General features: G+C 45.1%; 1 protein-coding gene across 4 annotated transcripts in view; it reads left to right on the plus strand.

Moving 5' to 3' along the window:
- The first annotated feature begins 278 nt into the window (after positions 1-278).
- Positions 279-25,886, plus strand: part of ERO1A (endoplasmic reticulum oxidoreductase 1 alpha) — a 76,872-nt gene continuing 51,264 nt past the window's right edge. For 2 of the 4 annotated variants that reach the window (XM_029598318.1, XM_029598320.1), the window contains exons 1-3: positions 280-643; positions 12,654-12,773; positions 19,372-19,455. In XM_029598318.1, coding sequence (XP_029454178.1) covers positions 539-643; positions 12,654-12,773; positions 19,372-19,455 — 309 coding nt within the window. In that variant the 5' untranslated portion in view covers positions 280-538. Of the gene's footprint in view, positions 644-12,653; positions 12,774-19,371; positions 19,456-25,886 lie in introns of all 4 variants that reach the window. The other 2 variants (XM_029598317.1, XM_029598321.1) reach the window with 2 other exon arrangements.

Below are 25,886 nucleotides of genomic sequence, written 5' to 3' on the forward strand. Positions count from 1 at the left end.
TTCCTAAGTGGAAAAAAAGAAGTGAAGGGGAAAATAAAGCCTTCTTTCTGCTCTTCCATGGCAGATCAGGCACACAGAAGAGAGCAGGCTAATTGATTCATTGCTTGCTGGGTAACTGGACGGCAGGTTTTCCCCTTCTTCCTGTTCCTGGAGGCAGGCCTCATGTCAAAGCATTGCTAAACAGTGCAGGGAACAAAAAGATAAAAGTGTAAGCGTGAATAAGGGGCGAGTAGTGATTAACACTGGCCAGAGGGAAGGAAGAGAAGGCAGGAAATGGAAGCGGAGGTGCAGCAGCAGCCCTGCACGTCTACCAAGGCTGGGCCTGTGGTGGCTGCAGCAGCCCTCGTCCTGCACGTCTGCCAGGGCTGGGCTGGGCTTCGGCAGCTCTCCGCTTCCGCTCGTGTGAGAGGGGGGCGGGCTGACTCCTGCCGAAGGACTCGTCAGTTTTCCGAGCTATCACTTGGGTCTCAGGCGGTTGCCGGGAGCTGCCCTGCTATTGTCGGGGCGTTAAAGGGGGAAGCGGGCGGCGGAGAAGACCATGCGGCTCCTGGCGTTCCTGTGTTGCGCTGTCGCCTTGGGGACTGCCCGGGGTTCCTCTGCTCAGGAAGTCGCGGGCTCAGCATCACAAAGGTGCTTCTGCCAGGTAAGTTTTCTAAAACTCCTTCCTGTCAGACTGGACAGCAAGGTGTTTTGGTTTTTTTTTTTTAAGTGCACAGCATAGTGGATCGCCGTGGTATAGCTCCGATTTTGGTCCCACGAAAGAACAGTTTCATCTTCAGTTGAAAGTGGCAGTGTTTTGCTTGCAAGGGGCTCTTTCTTGCCAGTGCAGTGGGATAAGTTATGTACAAAAACAAGTTGTAACTGGGAAGGAGTCACAGCAGTCCTCTTCAGCACCTCATTGGTGAGACCCATATTTACAAGTTCTAATCGGTATCCTACTTATGCATGTGATATGATTTTTTTTTTTTTTGTACATGTGTATGTAGGATGACTTTCTTAAACGTGGTGTGTGTGTGTGTGTTTTAAACCAGTTTCCCATGCCTCACCTTACTTTCCCCGGCACACCTGTTTCAGATGTGGGCTAGGCCCGGGTTGATCATAGTTTTCACTTACCTCAGCATTGTTGGTAGCGTTCCGTCCTGTTAAAGGGGACGTTGACAGGTTGTATGTAGCCTTCCTGGCTATGGTACTGACAGCCCGGGAGTTTTTTCTTCTCTTTTGCACGCAACAAGATCTATTGAGTGCGAAAGAGGGAGCGTGAGGTGCAGACTTTTAGTGACGTAATGCTGACCTTTTGTAGCTTGGTGAATCAGGAAAGCGAAGAAGAGAGCGAGCTGGGGCGGGGGGGAGCGCATCTGATATCTCCCATCCCATCTGCCTGAAACCAGGGGGGGAAATCAGCATGAACCCTAACTCCGGGGTGGGGTGGGGGGAAATCAGCATGAACCCTAAGTCTAACTCCTGCGTTGGGGGGGGGAATCAGCATGAACCCTAAGTCTAACTCCTGCGTTGCAGTGGAGAGCAGGCAGCAACTGCACACCCTAAGCACCGGTGGGTTGGCTGAGAATGGAGAGAGGACATGTTTAAGCTCCGCACCTGCAGTAGGAGGGGTAAAAAAAAAAAAACAACAACCCACAACTACCTGCTGAGGAGCCTGAGGCACGAGAAAGCGGTGTACACGGGCTCTGGAGGGGCAAAGGGCGGAAAGGGGTATGTTCTGTGAAGAAGGGATCCCAGCAGAAAGAGAGGAAAAAGCAGAAGGCTGCCTGGGCTCCCTGGATATAAGTAGTGTTACATGGTGGCAAGTGAAACCCCCATAAACATTTTAAAAATTTTGCTATCCAGTTCCTGACCTCCCCAATGGTATAAGATTTGCCCAGGTATGCGCCTGACAGTGCTGTCGCTCTTAATGAACACACAAAGCAAGCAAGTGTGGGGATTATGCACTTACAGGCCCAGCTGTGGCCTGCCCCCTGCATGGGTTTCCTAGATAAAAGGATAAGAGGTGGGCTGCATGCATGCTGGCTCAGACCCCCTATATTTGCATTATATGTTACCAGTGTCCTCAAAAAGACCTCTATTATATCTCTCAGCCATCTCTTCTCCAAGCTGAACAGCCCTAACCACAGCTACCCTTCTGCATTTAAACTTGTCAACAACAAGAAAATGACCCAAGAACCTCTCCTCACCCACAATCCCCCATCTTTCCATCCTGGATCCTATCTCCCTGCCTCTTTTCTCTCTGCTTCACCCATCCCAGATTTGGTCTCCCCTCCCTCTACCATCTCTGGAAAACTTCCTCATCCTGTGTCATATCCTCTCCCCTGATCCCCAGTGCAGCCAGACCTTCACTTCCCAGGATCAGCCCCCTTCGTGCCCTGATGTGTCTCTTTCTGCCGTATCTAATTTCATGTTTGGGATCCTTTCCCCTCCATCCAATAGCCGAATCCCTACTCCCCCAAACAGTAGCGAAGTTCTTATTCTCTCCTCCTCTCCTAGCTGCTTTACAGCTCTTCCTCTTTCCCCAATCACTGAGTCTTCAGCTTCTCTCCCCCATATCCAACTTCCTGATCTTCCACCCTCCTCACCAAATATATGAATCCCTACTCTCTCCTCTCCCCATCCTACCATTGACCTGAAGCTTCAAAGATCCTCTCCTAAGTCCTGCTACTGCCAGATATCCTGTGATGATTCACTGCCTGTGAATCTGTTATTTACTCTTTCGGATAATAGAAAGACTAGGGGGCACTCCATGAAGTTAACATCTAGCACACTTAAAACTAATCGGAGAAAGTTCTTTTTCACTCAATGCACAATTAAACTCTGGAATTTGTTGCCAGAGGATGTGGTTAGTGCATTTAGTGTAGCTGGGTTTAAAAAAGGATTGGATAAGTTCTTGGAGGAGAAGTCTGTTACCTGCTATTAATCAATTTGACTAAGAAAATAACCACTGCTATTACTAGCATCAGTAGCATGGGATAGACTTAGTTTTGAGTACTTGCCAGGTACTTGTAGCCTGGATTGGCCAGTGTTGGAAACAGGATGCTGGGCTTGATGGACCCCTCGGGGCTGTTCTGTCTCTATCTCCCCACCTCTGCTCTCTGGCCGAGCCCTTTTATCTCAGAAAAAACAAATGGGCCTGGAACAGCTAGAACAGGGAGGCCTGGAAGGTACTGCTCCGCATACTGTAGGAAGATGAGCAGGAACTTCTGCGGGATCTAGCAGCTCAGCTATCTCTGTCCTGCTCTGGGCAGAGACAGCCCCTGATATATATATTTTTTTTTTTTTGCTGCAGGCAGGGAAGGAGGTTCTTGGCTGGCTTACCTGCAGCCTGGCTTTCAGTCCTCCTCCTGTGCAAGCAGCGCCTGGTCAGCCTCCAAGGGCAGTCGCAGACCAGCATCCGACGATGGCCCCAAGCTGTAGAAGGAAGAAGCTGCTGCACACTGCCTGCAAGTGGCCTGCCTGTCCCCTCTTCTGCTTCCACGCAGTCTAATTGGTCAGGATATTTCTTCCTCCTCCTTCCCATGCTGACCTGCTCCTTTCATCCCAGAGTGTGCACGCAGTAGGTAGCATGAGCTGCTCTGCTGCATCTGCACGCTTGAGGAATTCCAGACTACCAAGGATGACATCAGCTGCTGTGCACAAGGATTGGGGGGGGGGGGGGGGGGGGGGGAGGGGTGCCCGAGTTGCCATCTCTTCCTGCAGGTACTGTCTTCCCCTCCTCCAACCAGTTGGCCCTATCACTGCTGCCGTTCCTGCTCAGTCATGCTGCCACCCCTGGGACCGTGGCACTTTAGGCAGCCACCTAGAGCTTTTGTCTAGAGATGCCACTGACCCTGGAGTGGGAGAATCGTTGAAAGAGGTGAGGCAGGAGGCAGACGGGGCTGAAGTAGGAAAGTCAGTCTATGTATCTGCTGGAATTCAGGCAAGTGAATGTAAGAAGCTTAGGGGCCGATGCAGTACGGTGCGCTGAGCCGAGCGCACTGTTAACCTGCAGTCGGACGCGGGTAGAATAGGCGCTAATCAATCCCCTAATGCAATAAAGGGATTAGCGCCTATTCAACGCGCGTCCAACGCGGAGGGAATCTAATAGCGCTCATCACATGCAAATGCATGTGATGAGCGCTATTAGGCATTCACTCCCGATGCAAAAAAAAAATGTGCGTCTGACGCACATTTAACTGTCATCTATTAACGTCTGCCAGGAGTAGGCGTTAATAGCTGTGCGCATAAAAAAAAGATGAGAAATAAAAGTAAAAAAAAAAAAAGGAAAATAAGGAAAAGAAAAAAAAAATGGACAGTCGGGATCATCACGAAAACAGACACCGAGTTTTATCAGCGTCGGTTTACCTTACCGGTGGACAACCAGGAAAACCGACGCCGATAAACTCGGCGTTGGTTTTCAGCGGCAAACTGTAACGAAAAGCAACGCCGGGTTTATCGGTGTTTGTTTCCGTGGCTGTCTGCCGGTAAGGTAAGATAAACCGACCCCCTAATTTTAATATTGCATGGCGTCCCCCCCCTTAGGGGGCAATGTTCAGCGCCCACTTTCTTTCTTTTTTTTTTAATTCTTTATTTATAAACTTTGAACTACAAAGCAAATCATACATGTATATAATTCCCTGACACTCCAGAGAATTTTTTTAGGAAGACAAATGTCAATAATAAGGTCATGTTTACAACTTATAATTCATAAATCAAACATCTAAATTCCATTTACGAAACCAGATGAGGAGCACCATCAAGCAAATAAAGTAATTATATCAAAAAGTAAAGAAAATTACATAACTACAGAATACACAGAACCCAATCCAATTAACCCAATATTCAATCCTGCTTAGGTGTATCCCCTTCTTCTACTTGGGTCTTATATTCCTCAAGGAATTTTTCTAAGTTTTCAGGTTCATAATATATGTATTTTACTCCCTTTACCCTCATAATACATTTACATGGGAACCGAATGATAACCTGAATTCCAAATGTTCTGGCTATATTTGCCAGAGCGATAAACCTCTTTCTCCTTGACTGGGTCTCTTTTGATACGTCAGGATATAGCCAAATTTTTTGGCCCAGATAGAGAGAGGACCTATAAGTCATAAAAAGTTTCAAAATATTTTCTCTATCAGAGGGTAGAGTGAATTTTACCATAAGGGTTCCTCTGTTTTCTATTTGGGCACTTAATGACGTCTCTAATAACTCAGTGACATTTAAAGTCTCTTGAATTAATCTGATTAGATTTTACTTCATGTTTTTCTGCACCTAAGAAAAAGGTGTTCGCTATTACAGGATGTTTATCTATAGGCAAGAGCAAGATTTCAGAGAAATAGTTTCTCAACTGTTCCCTAGGTGAGATTAATTTACATTTAGGGAAATTCACTGCTCTTAAATTCAGATTCCTAGCTGAATTTTCCAGATTTTCTACCTTCCTAGAGAGCAGTTCCTCTCCCTTTATTATACTGCTCTGCACATTTTTAATCACATTTATTTCTTGTTCTACTTTTTTCAATGTTACCCCGTTACTAGAGACCAGAGGGTTTAAATTTATCAAAGCTAATTGGATTTCTTTTATGCTATTATTCAGAATCACAATATTTTTTTGCAAAGATGTCATAGTAATCCACAATGTCTCTAAAGATATTTGTTTTGGGCTCTCCAATGTTGTATTCAGGGTAGAGGAAGAAGGTAATATACCCGAAAAGTCCCGAGTGATTATATCTCCCATGGAAGACATGGGTTCCATTCCTACAGGAATTTCAGATCTCTTTTCAGGTCCATCTGACCTCATTCCAATCGTCTTCTCCTCAGGGTGGTCAGCAAAATCTTTCCCACCCATTCCTTCTGATGTTAGCCTCTCTGCACCAATTACCTCCTCAAGTGGGCTCAGTTCGGGTAGCGCAATCCGCTCTCTACATGAGCCTGGATCTTTGGTACATGGGTTAGTTTTAGGAGGAGACGGAGTATTGGGTGCTCCGGGACTTAGAGTGATATCCCCAGGCAGTATAGGTGTTTGCTCTACACCCATTACAGCAGCGAGGCTCTCCGGAGGCATTTTTGCTGTGAGTGGGTAATAACCTGTCAGTCTACTTTGTACAGGAATTGGTTTGGCCGGCGTTGAGGCATCTGGCCTAACCTTTCCTTTTCGTTTGGTATGAGGCATTGCATAAATCAGTTAGCAGGAGACATTCAAGTTTTACTCACAGTTCTGTAGAGATCAAAGACCGATTGATGTGGAGAAACTGCTAGTTTATTTCCGCAGCGAGGAGAGTGGGACGCCTCACCGCCTTCGCCGGCCTAAGCCGGACCAAGCCGCGCGCCCCTTCGGAGCGCGCGGCTTAGGCAGCGCGCCAGCGGTGGCGGTGCGCCGCCAGCTACCTCTTAAGTAGGAGCTGGTACTTCCGCTTTCGTCACCGGGGTCGCCTCCCTTTGCGGTCCGAAACCGAAGATCTTCCCGGAGCAGATCTCACCAAGCGCTTCTCCCAGGTGTGGCGGCTTGCGCTGGACCTCCTTTCTCCTCTCTCCAGCTGCTCCCCCAGCGCCCACTTTCTACGTGACTTTATTGCATCGGCCCCCTTAGTGAGTGTTTGTTTAAAAGAGGAGAAAGAAAACAAGTGCAGAGCTATAGGGAACTGGAGTTTCATTTTGGAGGTATGGGTGGAAGCCCAGAGAAGTGTGTGTGTGTGTAAGCAGGCCAGGATTGTCAACAGGCACACTAACAGCGCTCTGCTTCCTGATCCAGCTGCTCTCCTCCCGGGCAGCACGCAGGGAGCCTGGAGCAGACAGAGCAAAGGGGAATCATTTTGGGGAGGTTAGGAGAGGCTCAGTGAGAGATCACCGGGGAATGTCAATGTGAGAGAGAGGGATCTGAGGGAATGAGGCACTGTTTTGTGTGTGAGAGAGAGGGGATCTGAGGGAATGAGGCACTGTTTTGTGTGTGAGAGAGAGGGGATCTGAGGGAATGAGGCACTGTTTTGTGTGTGTGAGAGAGAAGGGATCTGAGGGAATGAGGCAGTGTTTTGTGTGTGTGTGAGAGAGAAGGAACCGGAGCTGGGGGAGAGTGCATACCAGACTGGGTGAGCAGTTAGGGAGGGATGCAAGGAGCAGCAGGCACCTGTCTCCCCCATTCTCCCATTGCCCCACTGTAATTTATATCCCTCTCTTCCTTAATCTCAAATTCTATCCCCCAGATCCTGGAACTCCCCCCCCCCCCCTCCCTTCCTTCCTACTTCTCCCCAGTTCCTGGAATCTGTCCCAACTTCTCCCGCCTTCCCTTCCTCAATCCCAGAACCTCCCTCCTTCTGTTGCCACTAAGGGAGGAGGAATAGCCTAGTGGTTAGAGCAGTGAACTATGAACCAGGAGACCAGGGTTCGAGTCCCGCTGTCGCTCCTTTGACCTTGGGCAATTCACTTTACCCTCCATTGTCTCAGGTACAAAACTTAGATTGTAAGCCCTCTGGGGATAGGGAAATACCTACAGTACCTGAATGTAAACCGGTGTGATATCTCGATTGAGATCAAATGTCAGTATATATATAAAAAAATAATAATAATAATAATCCCATCCCCAGTGGCAATACCTAAAATATTTGGCACCCATAGTTCCCTCCCTGTCCCCTCTGGATTCCCTCACTCACCGACTCCTCTCACTCCGAAGCAGGAGGAAGAGGACAGCAACCTTGTGGCACCTTGCACTTCCTCCTTCCCCTTCCAGGGCAGAGCTTGAGCACTCAAGTGCATAGAGGAAATCTATTAAGGACGATTACATCTGCTTTCTGCACATTAAGAGCCAGTTTAGACTGAAAAACCTTCATTTTATGTAGGTTTGTTTGGCAGCTGCTCAGAACCTTGGATGATGTGACATACACGGGTTTTACAATAATGTCTGTGGCAGATAGAAGGTTTCTCTGAGAGATTAAAAAAAAGGGACACTGCTAAATGTTGTTAGTCTTGGATTGAGAGATAAAAAACTTAAATAACAATGGGGATTGTCAGGAAGGAAAAATACTGAGGAAGTGGGGAGAAGAAAATTCCTTAACCTGGTAACTAAAAAATATTACTATGAGATTGTGCTGGTAAAGGGACCGTCAGATTTAAGTGTCAGGGAATATGGTTCAGCCCTTGGCAGAACTTAAAGTAAAGATTCATGTGAGCTGAATTTTCTCTGATTTGGGACAGACTCCGATTCGTGGGAAGAAAACTGGCTCTGTGATTACTACCGTAGGGGCCAGATTACTGGCTCTGAGAATCATATTCTGGACATGGTACCCAGTGGGGAATTCCTAAATTAGTGTGAGAGGATTAAGAGTAAAATATTCTGTAAGGGATGGTAAAGAAGGACTGGCGTAAGGGAAGATATTTTAAATATACCTATTGAAAGGGAAAACTGTGTGAAGTGACTTTTTCTAAAAAGGGCACTGTGTATAAGTGACATTTGAGAGGATGACCTAGATACCAGTATATTATGTTAGTATACAAATCTGTAGTGTCTGTCTTAATGCGATAACAGCAACTGCACATCTTCCATGGAACTGTGGTCTCTCAGTATAGAGCACACCAAATAGGTATTTGTACTACTTTTTCACATATAAAATGTTCAGCTAGCAATGCAACCTTAAGTCATGGGGTGTGGGAGTGTGCTCCAATGCAGCAATTTTGGGGGGCACTACTTCAATTTATCTCTGTTATCTTGAGGATTTTTCTGCCTTTCTTGTCATTCCTCTGTTTTGGGAATTATGCCTGATGATATTGAATGTTCAAAATATGATCTGTTGTTTTGTGGTTAAAGGTCTGGGCACAGCAAAAATATGTATTTTGGCTAAATGGATATCTTGAGAGAAACTCCTACTTTACAACATTAGATGGTGGAGCTAACAAAGTTGCTTCATTCGGACTATAAAACTTGGACTTTGAAATTTCAGTCTTCACCCAATTCCTTTTCGAATACATGGGGTGCTTTTATCAGCAGTTCACCAAAGGAAGCACAATCCAGATTTGTTACTTACCATGCACCGAATCAAGACCAGGACAGTATAACATTTGTGATTCTGATTATTATTTCTGAGAGCCGGCTCTGACTTTCCTAACTGGGGGGGGGGGGGGGGGGGGGGGATAAACTTACTGCTGCGGTTATGAGAGTGTATGGTTGTGAAGTTGGTATGGGGTGTCTGAAAAGCCCAAGAAAACACTACATTATGATATTATTAGATCTGTCAGCAGCATTCGACACGGTAAACCATAGCGTACCACTGAAAACGTTAGAAGAAATAGGATTACAAAACAAAACTATCGAATGATTCAAATCCTACCTTAACAATAGATCTTTTCAGGTACAGATAAAAAACACAATATCTGACAAAATCGAACTAAAGACAGGGGTCCCCCAGGGTTCAGCACTTTCGGTGACTCTATTTAACATTTACATGCTGCCCCTCTGCCACCTATTGGCAGGACTAGGTATCACACGTTACATATATGCTAATGACATTCAGCTGATTCTACCGGTAGAAGAAACAATTGAAAAGTCACTGAACTTTGCAATGTTATACCTAGATATAATAAAACAACTTCTAAACCAAATGGAACTAGTAATTAATATCGAAAAAAACAGAATTTATACATCTTGAACGAAAAAACATTGAAATAATTCAGAATCCCATCAAACTTAAAAAGGATAAAACAGTGGAACTATCTGAGAAAGCTCGAAACATAGGAGTAATTATCGACACAGAACTCAGCCTTAAGCAACACATTTCACTGAAAGTTAGAGAAGGCTACGCCAAATTAATGGTCCTTAGGAGACTAAAACCCTTATTAACTCAAGCACACTTTCGAACAGTTCTACAAGCACTAATATTCGCCAGCACAGACTATTGTAACACACTTTTCCTAGGATTACCATATGCAACACTAAGACCACTACAAATACTACAGAACTCGGCTGCCAGAATACTCACTGGAAAAAGCAGAAGGGATCATATCACTCAAACACTTGCCGATTTACACTGGCTGCCAATAGAACAAAGAGTGCAATTTAAAACGCTTTGCACAATTCATAAACTAATCAATGACGAAAATGCTGATTGGCTAAACACTGCATTACGATTGCATGTTCCCCAAAGAAATCTCAGATCAGCCAATAAAGCTCTGTCAAAACAGCAAAACTGACCCAAGTTAGAGAGCGAGCACTATCTCTAGCTGGCCCAATATTATGGAACACAATGCCACTCGAAATAAGATTGATGAAAGATTTAAAACTCTTCAAAAAAAAAAAGCCTAAAAACTTGGCTCTTCAAAAAAGCCTTTCACAGTGAGGTCGATGAGTAAAAACACCTACACACAGCAGAAAGTCACCTAAAAACATAATTGCTTACTTTATTTTATCATAATCAAGTATTAATTTAAGAGGACAGTATAAGATGTATATGATTATCCTATTAATCATATAAATGGAAATTCCAATCCACTTTCCATATAGAGTATATTATTGAAACATGTAACCATAAAATTTATTGGCACCCCCTAGATAATTCATACACCAAACAAAAATTATTTACGTGCCTAATTGTAAACCGTTGTGATGGTGCATTACTAAATGACGGTATAGAAAAGTTTTTGAATAAATAAATAAAAGAGAGATACAGTATTAAAAATCAGAATAGGGAAACACTTCTATTAGCTATTTTTTGTAGCTGGAACAGTGTCACTATGGTATCCTGCCGAGCTAGAGAACATTCTTACTCCAGATTCTTGAACGAAGGACCCAAAGCATGGATGGATTTTTTTTTTTTTTTTTTTAATTTGCAATTTTTATTTGCAAAAATGGAGACGACTATCCCACAAATCTTCAGCAGCGAGTCAAGAGGAGCAGATGATGGCCACCATGAGGGTACAGCCCACTATGACTGCTCCAACAAATCGGAGAAGACCACCAATGTCTAATCAGGAACTTTTCTGAGAAAAACAGTGAGCGTGCATATCACCCTCCATCACACATCAAAATGTTAATTAAAATCTAAACACAACTCCAGAGCTCTGGTAGCACACCCCCAGGTTGTTTCACTAGAAAATGTAAAGGTCACCTGTCTGGAGCATCCTTAGCAACATCACTTGGGAGACACAAAGGGGAAACAGATTTAGGAAAAAGAAGACAGTAAACCCCAATTAACTTTTGAAAAAGTTTAGAGCAAGAATGACCAACTCTGGTTCTTGAGAGCCACAAATGGGCCAGGTTTTCAGGATAGCCTCAATAAATTTGCATGAGATAGATTTGCCATCACTGCCTCTGTTGTATGCAAATATATCTTATGCATAAAAGCCAGGTCTTTGTGTGCCGTCTAAAATGTAAATTATCTACATTATTTCTGGCCTCCCTAGGTAAAGTATTCCACATGCCTTCTCTAATCACATGATATTTAGAGATAGGATAGACATATTAGAGCCTCTTAGGTAGAATATAATGTTTTGGCTGGTGTTTACCAGCTCCGGTTGGACTTCTTCCGTGCAGTGCTCTAAACATGAAGATTTTAATCTCAGTGCATCCCTTTTAAGAAAATGTGTTTCTCGCTCCTGCTTAATGGTTAAAACAGGCTGCAAATCAGGGACGCCAGGGTTCAAATCCCGCTGCTGCTCCTCATGACTTTGGGCAAGTCACTTCACCCTCCATTGCTTCCGGCACAAACTAATAGGCCGATGCAGAAAGGCGCGTTCCTGCCTGCAATTCGGTGCTCATTTTTTGACCCTAAACTTTACTGCCGATGCAGCAAGAAGTTTTACGCTCACAAAATGTGTACTAAAAGGGGAGTAATACTTAGCGATCCTGCATAGAAGTGCCATGCAAATGAGGGCATTAAGCATAATTTCCTGACACGGAGCAGTGAGTTGGCCCGGCCAGCTGTTATTTTCTCAGCGCTGGAAACTTCAGAGTCCGAGATGGAGATAAGTTTCCAGTGGCACTTTTAAAACCATTTTTAAAAAGTGAAAAAAAGCCCAGAATACTGGGGGGGGGGGAGGCATCCGAAACAGTAAAGGTCACTGGCAGATCATGGCCATGTGTTTTCATTTTTATTTTCTTTTTGTATTGATTACACTTTCTTCCTGCTGCTTTCCCTTCTTCTTCTCCTGGTGCCTGACCTTTCTTGAGCCCACGGTTCTTGCTCTCATGCACGGCTCCTTAATCTTCAGATCCTTAGGGTTTTATTCGGTAAATGGTGCCAATTACTGCCACTTATTCAGATAAGTTCTGACCTATCTGGCAGCGTCAAGCCACTGTCTCTTAGCCGAATAAATCAGTACTTATCTGGGTAGCTGGCATGGTTTGCTGCTTTTTAGCCGGATAAATACTTATCTGGCTACCAGATAGAGAAGAATGCATTAAATTATGGCTTAAGAGTAATAGTCCATGTGCAGCAAGTGCTCTCAGAAGTCTGAACTGGACATGAGACTGTTTGGTTTTCAGTTCAGATATTTCATTGATGTGTATCTGTTTAGAAAGTCTGTTTTTATGCAACAAAGGGACCAGATGTACTATACATTTTTCCCATTGCGATAAAACGGGAAAAGACTTTAGTACATCTGGCCTTAAATTATTTCTTTATATTTGTGTGTGTGTGTATTTTTATTTTGAGAATAACTCATATGCTTTAAATTATTTTTAACAGGTCACTGGCTACTTAGATGATTGTACTTGTGATGTTGAAACCATTGATGTCTTTAACAATTACAAGCTTTTCCCTAAACTGCAAAAACTCCTGGAACGTGACTACTTTAGATATTACAAGGTACTCCTTTTTTTTCCCCTCTACAAATAACAGTAATGCAGCTCATAAAATGTTTTATCTACCTTTAAATTGACATTGGCACATTTTGTGCTAATCCCTTTATATGGTATGAACTTTGGATTTAAGGTTCTGAGGGAGGGCTGTGTACTAATGGATTTTAGATTTATTGTCTGTGGCTACGGTGCATTAATGTGAGTATTGGTGAATGCACCTGTACAATGAGCATTAGTTAATGTAATTTGCATGTGCTTTTAGCATTACTGCAGGGTTACTGACAGTAATATTATTGCAAATGAAAGAGAAAATGATTCAAATAACAGTGTTTTTGTATGTTAATGCTAGATTTACTATCTCCTAACATGGAAAAATTAACTACAACTCAAGAGGTGTAGTTAAGTTTTCCTCTTGAGGGAGGGCCACATTAACACACGGCAACAGGCCGTCACACGATTCAGAGAGTGAATTTGGTGGCAGGAGGGAGCTGGTATCCCTCACGGGAGCCTGGTGGGGTGGTTGGGGTGAGTGCAGCTTGTAGGGGAAAGAACTGGCAACCCCACTACTTGCCACATTTTGGGTTGGTTTGGGTGGGGGCTCAACCTGGTCAAGACTTTCCCTCTGCCTTTCGGTGAGGCTGGGGGCCCAGCACGCTTTTCTTGCTTTGGGAGGGAGGTGGAGTGCGGTGTTGGGTGTGGGAGCCCCGAGGTCTGATCCTGCTTTCGTAAGAGGGTATGGGGGTGACGGGGACATTCCTCTGGTGGGGGTGAAGGGGAAGAGAGTTTCGGTGATGGTGGCCCCCCTCCTCTTGTGACGGGCCTTCTGCAGTCTGCAGTCACTGACCATATATCTCGGGGCCAGATAATGCAGCCTGCAGGGCATCACAATGGCCGCATTCTGTTTAACATGGCTATTTTAATGATGGCATGCGGTACAGGTAATGCACATTATCCTGCTGGTTTCTAACATAGGCTAATACATAGATACCAAAGTATTAGATGAGCAAAAAAGAACATGTTCAGGTCGAGTATTTAATCTTTTTTCCTTATTTGCTCCCTGGTCTGTGTTCAAAACTACCAAAGGACTTTTTCTGAAGTTCTGCCACACTTGTAGGGTTTGGAATTTATATTGTATATTCCAATTTGCAGGAAATAAACTCCTAAATTTTTTCTCAGCAAGTGAAAATCACAATTTAAAATAGAAGAGCCATGAGATCTTGATTTGAAGTGAGTTTCGAAAATAATTGTTAGAATATAATTGTGAATAAATAAAACTGTATTAATAATCAAAATATTCAGTGCTAAAACAAAATAAACTGAATGCTTATCCTCCAAGGCTACAAAATAATATATCAAATAGAGTACCTTAAAGTGTCACAGCTAAAAATGTTATATAAAGCATTCTGTGACACATTCCTTAATGATAACTTACATTCCAAATGTGATGGGATGCCTATAAATTGGGTTCATGTCTAAAAGTTTGTCACCGGGGGAGCCCTGGAAGTGTTTTCTGGGGTGGGTTGCAATACCACTAAACCACCACTGGCTGGCATAAAGAATGGCACTCGGCTGTATGGATTTGAATGGGGATGTTCCAGGCAGAGGATACCAAGGAGTTATGATGTTGTAGTTCCCTTTAAGAGGATTGGAAAGGAAATTCCTCTGGAGGAGTGGTCTAGGAAGGTTTATAATCTGGCTCATGGGGGTGAGGGGAGTTTACTGCAGAGCCTCCAGAATGAAGTAGAACTCTTGAGGGAGCCAGCCCTTCTAGGCTGGGGGCCCTTGCAGGGGCCTTCTCCTTAAAGGGAGAGGCCTTTAGGTGGATGAGGTGTTTCTTCTCTAGAGGAGATAAGTCTGAGAACCTGGAGTGCCTTGGGAAGGAGGAAGTGGGGTTTCCCCAAGAAAGGAAATGCCTCTGAGTGCCACCGTGTGGCAGATAACAGGGAAGTTCAGAACTCTTGCTGGGATCAGAGCAGAGGAAGTGGGATGAGATGGTGCAGTAGGGCCTACTTGCGCGAGTACCTTGGTTACAGGAACACTGAGCGTGGTTTCGTTTGGGGAAAAATGGTGATAGATCATCCTATTGGTAGCTTGAGTTGTGAGCCCTTGGGGATGGGGAAGCAATTTAGGAATGTAAACCACGGATTCCTTTTGAGGATACTTGGAGTAATTGGACGAGAGGGAGAATTGCTGGGAAATTGTACTCTAACCTGTGCACTCAACAACCTGTTGGCATTTGTGAAATTTTTATCTTGGTTGTGAAGCCTGTGAATGCTGAGTAATTCAGCTATATTTTGAAACCCTCTTTAAAATCTTTGTACATAGTTGCTGGCTGGTAACTCCCAGAAAATAAAAGTTAATGGTTTTGGAATTATATGTGGGTTTGGGTTTTGTGTGTGGTGTACTTTAGGAGATATAGAGAGTAGGGTTCATAGAGGGGAGATCCAAAGGGACATCACCCTGTCTAGCCCAAGAGGAACCTATACCTTACTGCTTCTAACCCGGGTCCATTTTGCCATCTGTACGACCCAGTTTGCAGAACCCTCAAATCAAGAGTCTGACGCTTAATCACACAAATTGTGTCAGAGCCTCTCAGTATTTGATATATTTAGGGGGTTACATAAACAAATGGAATGATCCACTAGTCCTGTATCCTTTACTGTCCTCCTGCCTCTGTACATATTAACTAAATGTTCCCATCTCCATTTATCTTTTTAGTTCACTGAGGGTTATTCTGCTTGCCATAGAAATGAATGTGTGCTCCCTCCTGCAAGATCTCTGTATATAAAAAGCTTGTATTGGTTGGTCAGTTAAGTTGTCATGGCCTGAAGAGTGGAAGGTGCACTGTGAAAGAAAATACTCTGCAGGCTCTTCTCTTAATTTAATACATTAAAAGGATATTTTTCATTTCCACTTTGGTTTAGTTTTGAGCATGTACATCAGTTGTGAACTAGACAACCCAAGTACCCAACACCGGGTACTTTTTGCTAATATGCTCTGTCTACAAAGCCCTCTTTCTCAGGCTCCCACACACAGATAGGCAGGCACAAACATGCACGCAGGCTCTCCACTCTCACACACATACATCCACAGGGGTCGTCTTCGGCCATCGTTGGATGGGCTCCCACAACTGCCCTCTCTCGCTGGCTGCTGCGGGGTGGGAACAGTGGCTGCCATCCTGCAGGCCTCTTCCTCTGCAATCGGGCAGCCCTAAGTGGGTGGACCATGGCCCACTCACGGCTACACCACTGTTGTGGATTGTGAACTGATTAAAAGATAGGAAACAAAGAGTAAGACTAACTACCGTATTTCCACGACAATAACCCGCCCACGTATATAACCCGCCCACACACATAACCCGCAGGTTTTCAAGATTTATGAAAAAAAGTTTTAATATACCCCGCCTCCTCATATAACCCGCAATTCAAAAAAAAAAATAAATTTTTAAATACCTGTCGGAGGGCCGCGTGGGTCCAGGCGGGCGGCGGGAGCCGGGTGGTCGCGTGTTAAATCTAGGCCGCGGGCGGGTGGGCGCTTGTTCCAGGCGGGGGCGGGTGGACGCGCGTTAGTTCGAGACGGCCGGCGGGTGGTCGCGTGTTAAATCTAGGCCGGGTCGCACAGGCGCGCATTCATTCACTGCCGGTGGGGGCAGCCCCCACCGGCAGTGAATGAATGCGCGCCGAAAGCAGCTTGTTCCAGGCGGCGGTGGCGGGTGGACGCGCGTTAGTTCGAGGCGGGTGGTCGCGTGTTAAATCTAGGCCGGGTCGCTCAAGGCAATCTAGGCCGGGTCGCTCAAGGCAGTCACATGCCGTGACGTCACGGCATGTGACTGCCTTGAGCATCGAATCGCAGGGGTCGCATTCATTCACTGCCGGTGGGGGCTGGGGCAGCCCCCACCGGCAGTGAATGAATTCATTCATCCAGGCGGAGGAGCCGGCTGCTTTCAGCTGCCGCTGCCGGCTGCTTTCGGCGCTCAAGGCAGTAGCGGCGAAAGCAGCCGGCTCCTCCGCCTGGATGAATGAATGCGACCCCTGCGATTCGATGCTCAAGGCAGTCACATGCCGTGACGTCACGGCATGTGACTGCCTTGAGCGACCCGGCCTAGATTGCCTTGAGCGACCCGGCCTAGATTTAACACGCGACCACCCGCCTCGAACTAACGCGCGTCCACCCGCCACCGCCGCCTGGAACAAGCTGCTTTCGGCGCGCATTCATTCACTGCCGGTGGGGGCTGCCCCCACCGGCAGTGAATGAATGCGCGCCTGTGCGACCCGGCCTAGATTTAACACGCGACCACCCGCCGGCCGTCTCGAACTAACGCGCGTCCACCCGCCCCCGCCGCCGCCTGGAACAAGCGCCCACCCGCCTGCGGCCTAGATTTAACACGCGACCAATCAGGAAGCGGCCGGGCGCAGGGATAGGACGGACTCCTCTCAGCTGCAGCCTATTCAGAGTCGGGAAACTTTATTGGTTGTAAAATTTTTTCTGGATAACCCGCCCACGTTTATACCCCGCGGGGGGCATGCGGGGTAGGTAAAAACGCACATTACCCGCGGGTTATATGCGTGGAAATACGGTAATTGGTTCTCTCAATAGAAGAGAGTAAATAGTGTGCTGCTCCAGGGATCTGTACTGGAACTGGTGCCTTTTAATCTTGCTCTGTAACAATTGCTATTTAGCACGGTCTACAGTTGGGCAATGAGGACATCTAATATAGTGTCAGTGTAGTTTATAAAGAGGTTCCCTAAGTGTCTATATTTATTTATTGTCACTTTTGATCAATTTTAAAATTTGTAGCTGTTATGGACCAGGCAATCTGAGCAATGCCAGGCAGGTTTTGCTAGTATAGATATAAAAGAAATTCTTGTACAAATCTCTAATGTATTCAGGAGATATACCCGGGTAGGCCCATGTGAATCATAAATACTTTTTTGGAAGGCAAAAATAGGATCCTCTTCCCCCCCCCCCCCACCCCCCCGCATAGAGTTAGTTTAGTCCTGGATAGGCCTCCACAGTTTTACGCTCTTGTTGTTGTACTAATGCTGCGAGCTCATGCAAAGCTCAATTTCAAATAATGTTAGAGAGGCCCAGTTTAAATTGTTGTACAACTGCTTTTTGTAATGAAAATTTATATGTTCCTATTATGTAGTAAATGTTATTAGAGATGTGCAGTCTGTAAATATTCCCTCTTTTTTTTTCCCCCCATTTTCTTTTTTGGTTCATTTTAGTGCACACTAAAAATAAAAAAAACAAATACACATCCGTAATTGTTAATGAGAACTGGGTTCTTTTAGGCCTTTTTGGGAGCTACCCATTGAGAAGAACACTTCTGGTGACAAAATCTCTGTTAAAAAATCCAATCTAAAGCACCCTTGTTGTTGTTCAGTGTGAAATCTAATATATCTGATCACTTCCATAACATATGTAAGCTAGCAAGCATTGCTGACATTAAATACCACTGCTCACTCTTGGGCCGATGCTAAACGGTTAACCCGCGATTGGACACGCGTTTTGGATGCGTGTTCATATCCCCCGATGCAAGACGGGGGTTAGCGCATCCAAAACGTGCATCCTATCATGCGCATAGCTAATAGCGCTCATCACATGCAAATGCATGTTGATAAAGCTATTATCGATTTCCCCCCTCTAGTGCTGGTGTTAAGTCTTCAGGAGCCCAAAAGGTGTACAGAAAAGCAGAAAATACTGCTTTTCTGTACTTCCTCTGACTTAATATCATGGCGATATTAAGTCGGAGGAAAAAGAAAGCTAGACATGCCCCAAATAAAAAAAACAAAAAAAAACCTGTGCTGGTAGTCAGGTTAGGAAAACGGACACTCGGTTAACGAGCGTGTGTTCCTAACCCATGGCTATGCACAGGTTAGGAAAATAGATGCTCTAAAATTGAGCGTTTTACCTAAGTGGCTGACAGCCACCTCTCCCTGGCGCTTGCTGCCAGTGAGGCAGTAGGGGAGTGAAATTCTCCCTAGCGCCTCCTTTTTTACCTTGGCAGCCCATTTGCATGTAGCATTGGGTGCCCCGGAGAGGTGGATCGGCGTGCGTTTAGGAAGCGGGCACTCAATCATGAGCGCCCCTTTAACGCACGCCGATATTGCATTGGCCCATCTGTTTTTCCTGAAGAAACGTAGGCATAGGCTCGGTGGCACGCGCAAGCCCCGGGACACTTGTATGTCCGGGGCTTTGAAAAGGGGTGGGAAGAGGGTGGGTCCGGGGGCAGTCCGGGGGCGTGGTGGAGGTTCGGGGGTGTTTCGGGGGGGATTTAGTTAGGGCTGGGGGGTAGGTTAGATAGGGGAAGGTGGGGGGGATCGCAAAAAAAGTTCCCTCCAAGGCCGCTCCAATTTCGGAGCGGCCTTGGAGGGAACAGGAAAAGCCATCGGGCTTCCCTTCGGCTCGGCATGCACAAGTGTGCACCCCCTTGCATGCGCCGACCCTGGATTTTATAACATGCGCGCGGCTGTGCGCACATGTTATAAAATCGGGCGTAGATTTGTTCACGCCGGGTTGCGCGAACAAATCTACACCCGCGCATAAGTTTAAAAATTTGGCCCATTGTGAACTACTGGTATAATTCCTTTGTATCCTTGTAGGTAAACCTGAAGAAGACCTGCCCTTTCTGGGAAGACATCAGCCACTGTGGAATAAAAGACTGTGTAGTAAAGCCATGCCAAACAGTAAGAGTGAATGAAAAACTCTTTATCTTTTAAAAAAAAAAAAAAAATTTTTTTAAACTTTGTATGTATAATCCAGCAAAAAATATGCACAAAATAAGCCAAGAGAGAAATTGGCTTATTCTTTAAACTCTATCTTAACTCTGCATTTTCTCTGACATTTATAATAAGAATATGTTATCAGTAGACCGTCAGTACACAGTTGTGTCACAGAGGGTAACACTTCAAACAACTCCATGCAGCCCCATATATTCGTGTATATGGCCACGTGAAGAACTACTATAGTACTGTATATGTATAACCTGCACATATCGGGTACCCACAGGTTACAAATTACGTGTATGTCTGTTCCCCGGCATACGCACACACACCCATGTTTATGTGTGAATACCTGCAATGCATTGAAAGATAATATTTCAATGTATTTCTCGCGTGTACTCTTCCTACCTGTTTTATAAACATAAACTCGTATGTTATATGTACAAAAAAAATGACTTGCTCATGTAAAACTCTGATTTAAGCACATAGGTTTGTGTGTTTTAAAAATGTGTGCGAATTACCGGTTTTCCCATTCCTCCACCCGTCTACCTAGTCCTTGGTCAGGCCATTGAGACCCTCCTAGATCTTCAGCCTCAACTCCTCCCAGTTCACCCAGTCTATAACTGACAACAGAACCGTCCTCTATACACTGTGGGGCGGATTTTCAAAGGCCCGCGCGCGCCGGTGGCCTATTTTGCATAGGCCACCGGGACGCGTGTAAGTCCCGGGGCTTCCTGTCGGGGGCGTGTCGGGATTACGCGGCGTTTAGGGGGTGGGGCGTGGCATTTTGGGGGCGGCGACGTGGGCGTGGTTTCGGCCCGGGGGCGTTCCGGGGGCGTGGCCGCGGCCTCCGGAACAGCCCCTGGGACCGGACCACGGAGCGGGGCAGCCGGCCGATGCGCACAAAGTTACGCCTGCTTTGAGCAGGCGTAACTTTGCCGACAAAGGTAAGGGGGGGGTTTAGATAGGGCCGGGGGGGTGGGTTAGGTAGGTAGCAGGTGTAAAATTGTGTGAATGTAACCACACGTACTCATGGAAGGCTCATATAAAATAGCAGTTTGCATATGTAAATCTTGTCCCCGCCCTAGACCACCTCAGTTTTATGTGTGTAGACGGGTGCACAAAAGCAAAAATACATGAGTATGCTTGTAAAATAGTCTGTAAGTGAGAACAGGCTACCTACGCACATAACTCTTTAAAAATTCACTCCACTATGTTTTGTTGTACTACTGGTGGCAACAAAATATTGGCTGGGACTCTTGAATTTTTTTCAGATGCCAGTGTGAAAGCATTGAGTCTTTCCATGCGTGTTGCTTGGCTGTTATCAGATAGCAGCTGTAAGGGTCATTGAACTCAGCAAGAGCTCTGCCGAGTTAATTTGACTGCATGCAAATGGCTTCAGATGTGCTCTGCAAAGCTAGGCTCCAGGACATGCTTTTTAAATATTGCATGGTACAGAGAGGGTACAGCTTTCTTTTACAGTATAATTGGGGCTTCTGGTTTTTGGTTTTATTCATTTATTTAAAAACATTTGTTTCCCGCCCTTCCTCCGTTCAAGGCGGGATACAATAAAACAACCACCCCAATAAAATGCCCCCCCCCCCCATCCGATGCAAGAAAAAAACCACTTCCTAATACAATCTCTCATCCCTCCTTTGCCTATCCTGGATCCTTCGCTTTGTTTGTGTGCCTTTTCCACGCTAACGGCTCCTCAGCTGCATAAATGTACGTATTTTATTCAGCTGGAAAAGGTACCCAACAATAGTACCTGTGCTACAAAAACACAGATTTTGGGTACTCACAAGGAAGTCCTAATCCTATGGAAAATAAACACCTAAAATCAGAAACCCTAAGTATAATTACATAATGGGCCAGATTTTAAATCTTACACGTGGGGATACATTTGTGCGCGCTACTCGGCGGGCACAAATGTACACCCGATTTAATAACATGTGTGCGCTGCCGCGCGAATGTTATAACATCTGGGGTCGGCGCGCTCAAGGGGGTGGACACTTGTGCACCTTGCACGCGCCGAGCCTGAGGGGAGCCTCAACGGCTTTCCCCGTTCCCTCCAAGGCCGCTCTGAAATTGGCGCGGCCTTGGAGGGAACTTTTCTTTCGGTCCTCCCCCCCCCTACCTTATTCCACGGAGTTACTCCTGCCGGCCGGGCCGCTGTGCCAGAGGACTCGGGACCGCCCCCAGCCCCACCCCCGGACCACCCCTTTTTCAAAGCCCTGGGACATACGCGCGTCCCGGGGCTTGCGCACGCCGCCGAGCCTATGCAAAATAGGCTCGGCGTGCACAGGGGGGTTTTTAAAGGGTTACGCGTGTATCTTACGCACGCGTAACCCTTTGAAAATCTACCCCAATTTGTTTTAAACCGTGGTTCCGGTGTCCACTGTAGTTACAGATCCATCTTATAGTGTAATGTCTCCCAACAGCTTTGCTTCACGCACACCATAACAGGAATGAAACTCACTCTTAAGCCAGGGTATTGGGTATGATTTCTATCTCTCAAACTTACTGCGAGCGCTGCTTTTAATACTTGCAATATGCCAAAGAGAGCTTCTTCCTGGAGCTCATACAGGCAGCATATTGAGATATGCTTGGAAGATCTTTTTAATCCAGCTTGTGCTGCTGAAAACAATTCGGGAAATTTCCGTATTTTTCTTCCACATTTTCCTGGTCTTGGGGGCCGATGCAATACAGTGCGCTCACACGACTGTACTGTTTAACCTGCTGTCGGACGCCGAGTTTACCGGCATCGGTCTTCATAACCGGCAGCTGCTGTGGGGTGGCGTTAGCAAGGAGGTGCTAAGGTCGCGCAAGCGACCCTAGCGCCTCCTTGCTAGCGCGACCCCCTAATTTGCATATTGCATGGCACTCCCCTTGCGGGCGCTGAAAAGTCAGTGCCCGCTTTCCGTGGAAAATATTGCATCGGCCCCTTGGTTTGCATCCCTTGGTACATGTTGATCGTCTCTCTCCCTTTATGTAGTTTAGAGTAGTTGCTTGGTGCAGACGCTTCTGTTAGCAAAGTGTTTTTTTCTTCTTTACTGTTCTGTCTGGTTTTCTAGCATCGAGCTGTTTGTTGATCACATCTTCCTTCAGTGCATTTCTGTTGGGGTTATGATGTTTTTCTGGTACTGCCATTTTATAGTTTTTGCAGTGAATGAGCCATGTTAGGACTCCCATAGTGTGCATCTTCTGACCAGGACTTATGAGTCTCTTGACACAACCATGTTGCAATATTGAAAATGCAAATATGTGTTGATCATAGCAAATATGCTAATATTCTACTGTGGTGCTTTCTCTAAACTAAGTAGAATAAAATATATCAACTATCCCCTGCATGAATTTGTAATTCATTTCCTTGGCACCTTCTGCTTTAAAAAAAAAAAAAAAAAAGTCACAATTTTTCTGTATAAAAGGGAGGAATGAGTGTACCTCTCTGAGCAGCAGAGTGTGGGGTACACCATACTTTCCTCAATGTAGATCCGAGTTCTGAAGCAACATCACTAATTCTCCTACTCTGAGATGGAACTGCGGCATAGGCTGCCTGTGTACTGTACATCCTTCCTCAGCGTCACTAGCGGCCTAAATGAAACCATTTTCCAACCCTGTGTGCAGCTCTTCCCCTCCCAGCAGCTCGGCATTACTGCCTCTAGCTTTTAGGGGGGAGACTAGATGGGAACAGCAGGTGCATTCATGATGCATGCTAGCTGGGGTTGCAGCCACCTGAGCCCTCGTACATGTTGACTTCATCAGGATGGTGGGTAATCCTGTGTGTGGCTGAGCTGAAAGTGCCACAAGATGGACCATGACCAACTAAATCCATAAAGAGCATTTCTTCCTATGTCTGCATCTTCTGATCTGTGCATTCCTCATCCAAGCAATAAACCATTTTAGAAGTTTTAAAAGACAGGACAATCCTAGACAAATTTGTTGCAGTGAGTGGATTTTTAGTTAAGATTTTGCAGGCCTTCAGACTGGCTTGTTCAATATGAGCAGATGTCATATAAATAAGAGGAATTCACTCGCTGTTTAAGCCTTAACACATTTTGATTAACAGTCCAGAGACTGAATAACTACCTACCTACCACTTTATACTTACCTAGAAAGGACTTCCTAATTACAAATATAGGGGCCTATGCAATTAACTTTATTGTGCATGCGGTGCAGGAAGACTGTATCCTGCAAGATAGAGGGGTCCAGAATGATGTTAAGAGCATGCTAAAATTTGCATATGGCTGCTTGAAAATGAGAGTTTAACGTGTGCTTGGTAAATAACATGGTCTGCTCGCCCCCCACGCTGTTCACTCTCTAACCTGAACCCTGTTTCATACCTGCATCAGACTGGTTTTCCTAATTTCTCTCACAAACACTGCCCAAAACAATATGTATTCCAGAAAACCTCCAAGTGGCAACACAAACAATATTCAATTGGTTTAACTGGTCTATCCTTTATATCATTTTAAATAGCCATATTCAACATAAAAAAGCTATGAATATATCATTAAATGTAGGACCCACACTCACAGAGTTTGTGTATCAATCAAACTCAGAAAATTTGGTGAAGGGTCACTTTACTTTATTTTAAATATCATTTTTTGTGAATAGTTTTTTTTATGTTTTGAATTTTCATTAAAATGCTGACAAACTGCAAAATGCAACTTCAACTTCTTATGTCAAAAATCATAGGCGCACACTTTTCATTGGCAAAAATTAAGTGAAAGTCCCGAACAAATCACATTATTTATAACTTTTCTATACCAAAGTTCAAATAACAGAGTTATTCTTATTACTCCCTTTCTTAGTCTGTCAACCTTTCCATCTTTTCCCTAAACTATTACTCTCAACTTTAGTTTATCTATGCCCTCTTCTGTTCACTCCTAGTACTTTTGTTATCTTCTTATAACCATTGATCTCGCCCTCTGTATATAAACCGTTCCTTCCTGACCCTTTCTCTTTCCTTCCCGTTCCATTTTGCTCCCCACCCCACTCTTTCCTCCAGTTTTTGCCTTGATACTAGATAAAGTTGTGCTATCACAGTTATTTTTACTCTATTTTATTATCTATTATTAGCTAAATAAGTTGTTCTTGAAACCGTATTTTACTGTTTTAATGTATAGTGGAATTCAGCTATTATTATACTGTTATATGTACACGCAACTGCGTATTTTTGTTCTATGTACACCGACGTGATATCTTTGATGAGCGGCGGTATATAAAAACCAATAAATAAATAAATAAATAAATAAATAATTATCACTCCGGTTTACATTGCAACCATAAAAAACAGTGACAAAGTTGTCTTACATAGAACAGGGGGAGAGAAAAACTTGGATATTTATTTATTTATTTATTTAAAAAGTCTTCTATACCGATGTTAGTCGAAACATCACCTCGGTTTACATGGAACAAAAGCAACGGAAATTACAAGTAACAGGGGAAGGGTAAGGGGTACAAAAAACCATAAGGAGAGCAGATAAGCATAGGAACAAACAACAATTGAACTATAATGTCATAAGAACAAGGTCATAGTCAAATTCAGGTCATGATCCATCACAATTCAATATTCATCAAGGGTGTTGGGGAAAGGCTCGTTTGAATAGCCAGGTTTTAAGCTGGGCTCTGAATTTGGTGATGCAAGGTTCAAGTCTGAGGTGGGTTGGGAGTGAGTTCCAGTGCATAGGTCCAACAATGGAGAGCGCCCTATCCCTTGGATACAGCTTAAGCATGGGGAGTAACATGTCAAAACTGGTAAGAACTGATAAGAGTTGGCTTTTTGGGGTAACAAGGTATTCCGAGGGAGGGGGTAGGAATGAGGGATTGTAAGGGGGTTGGAAGGTGGGGGGGGGGGGGGGGAGGGTAGCAGAGGGTTACCATAGATTTAATGAAACTAATATACATATATTAAATAGCTTAGGCAGCGGAAGAAAAAGTGCTTAGGCATCTGAGCTTAGGAAGAGAAGGTCCATGGAGGATGTTAGGAGGATGTCCGTGGAGGATATTAAGAGAATACTCATCTCAAAATGTCCCGAGCTGAATGCAACACAAGTCCCGACATGATCGTGTTTCGAACCAACAGGTCCTGCTTCAGGGGAAATGCAGTCTTGACGCCTCTCTCAGTTTAATCAGTGATAAACTTTCAATCTTCAAATGGCTAATTTTCCTGTGTTTCTTTTTCCCGCGATCTGAAATCATGGGGGGATCCCTGCAGCCTGACAGCAGCGTTTTTTGTGACAGGCTCTGCGGCTGTTCAAAGAGAGCTGGAGCTTTCAATTGTGGATTTTCCTGCGCACAGCACAAAGTAGAATAAAGCAGGCAACCCTACTACCTTGGCAATGCCAGTCACCAATTTGGGGGACCTCATGCCACATGGGGTCCCACCTCCT

Source organism: Rhinatrema bivittatum, chromosome 4 (assembly GCF_901001135.1).
Source record: "Rhinatrema bivittatum chromosome 4, aRhiBiv1.1, whole genome shotgun sequence".
NCBI lineage: Eukaryota > Metazoa > Chordata > Amphibia > Gymnophiona > Rhinatrematidae > Rhinatrema > Rhinatrema bivittatum.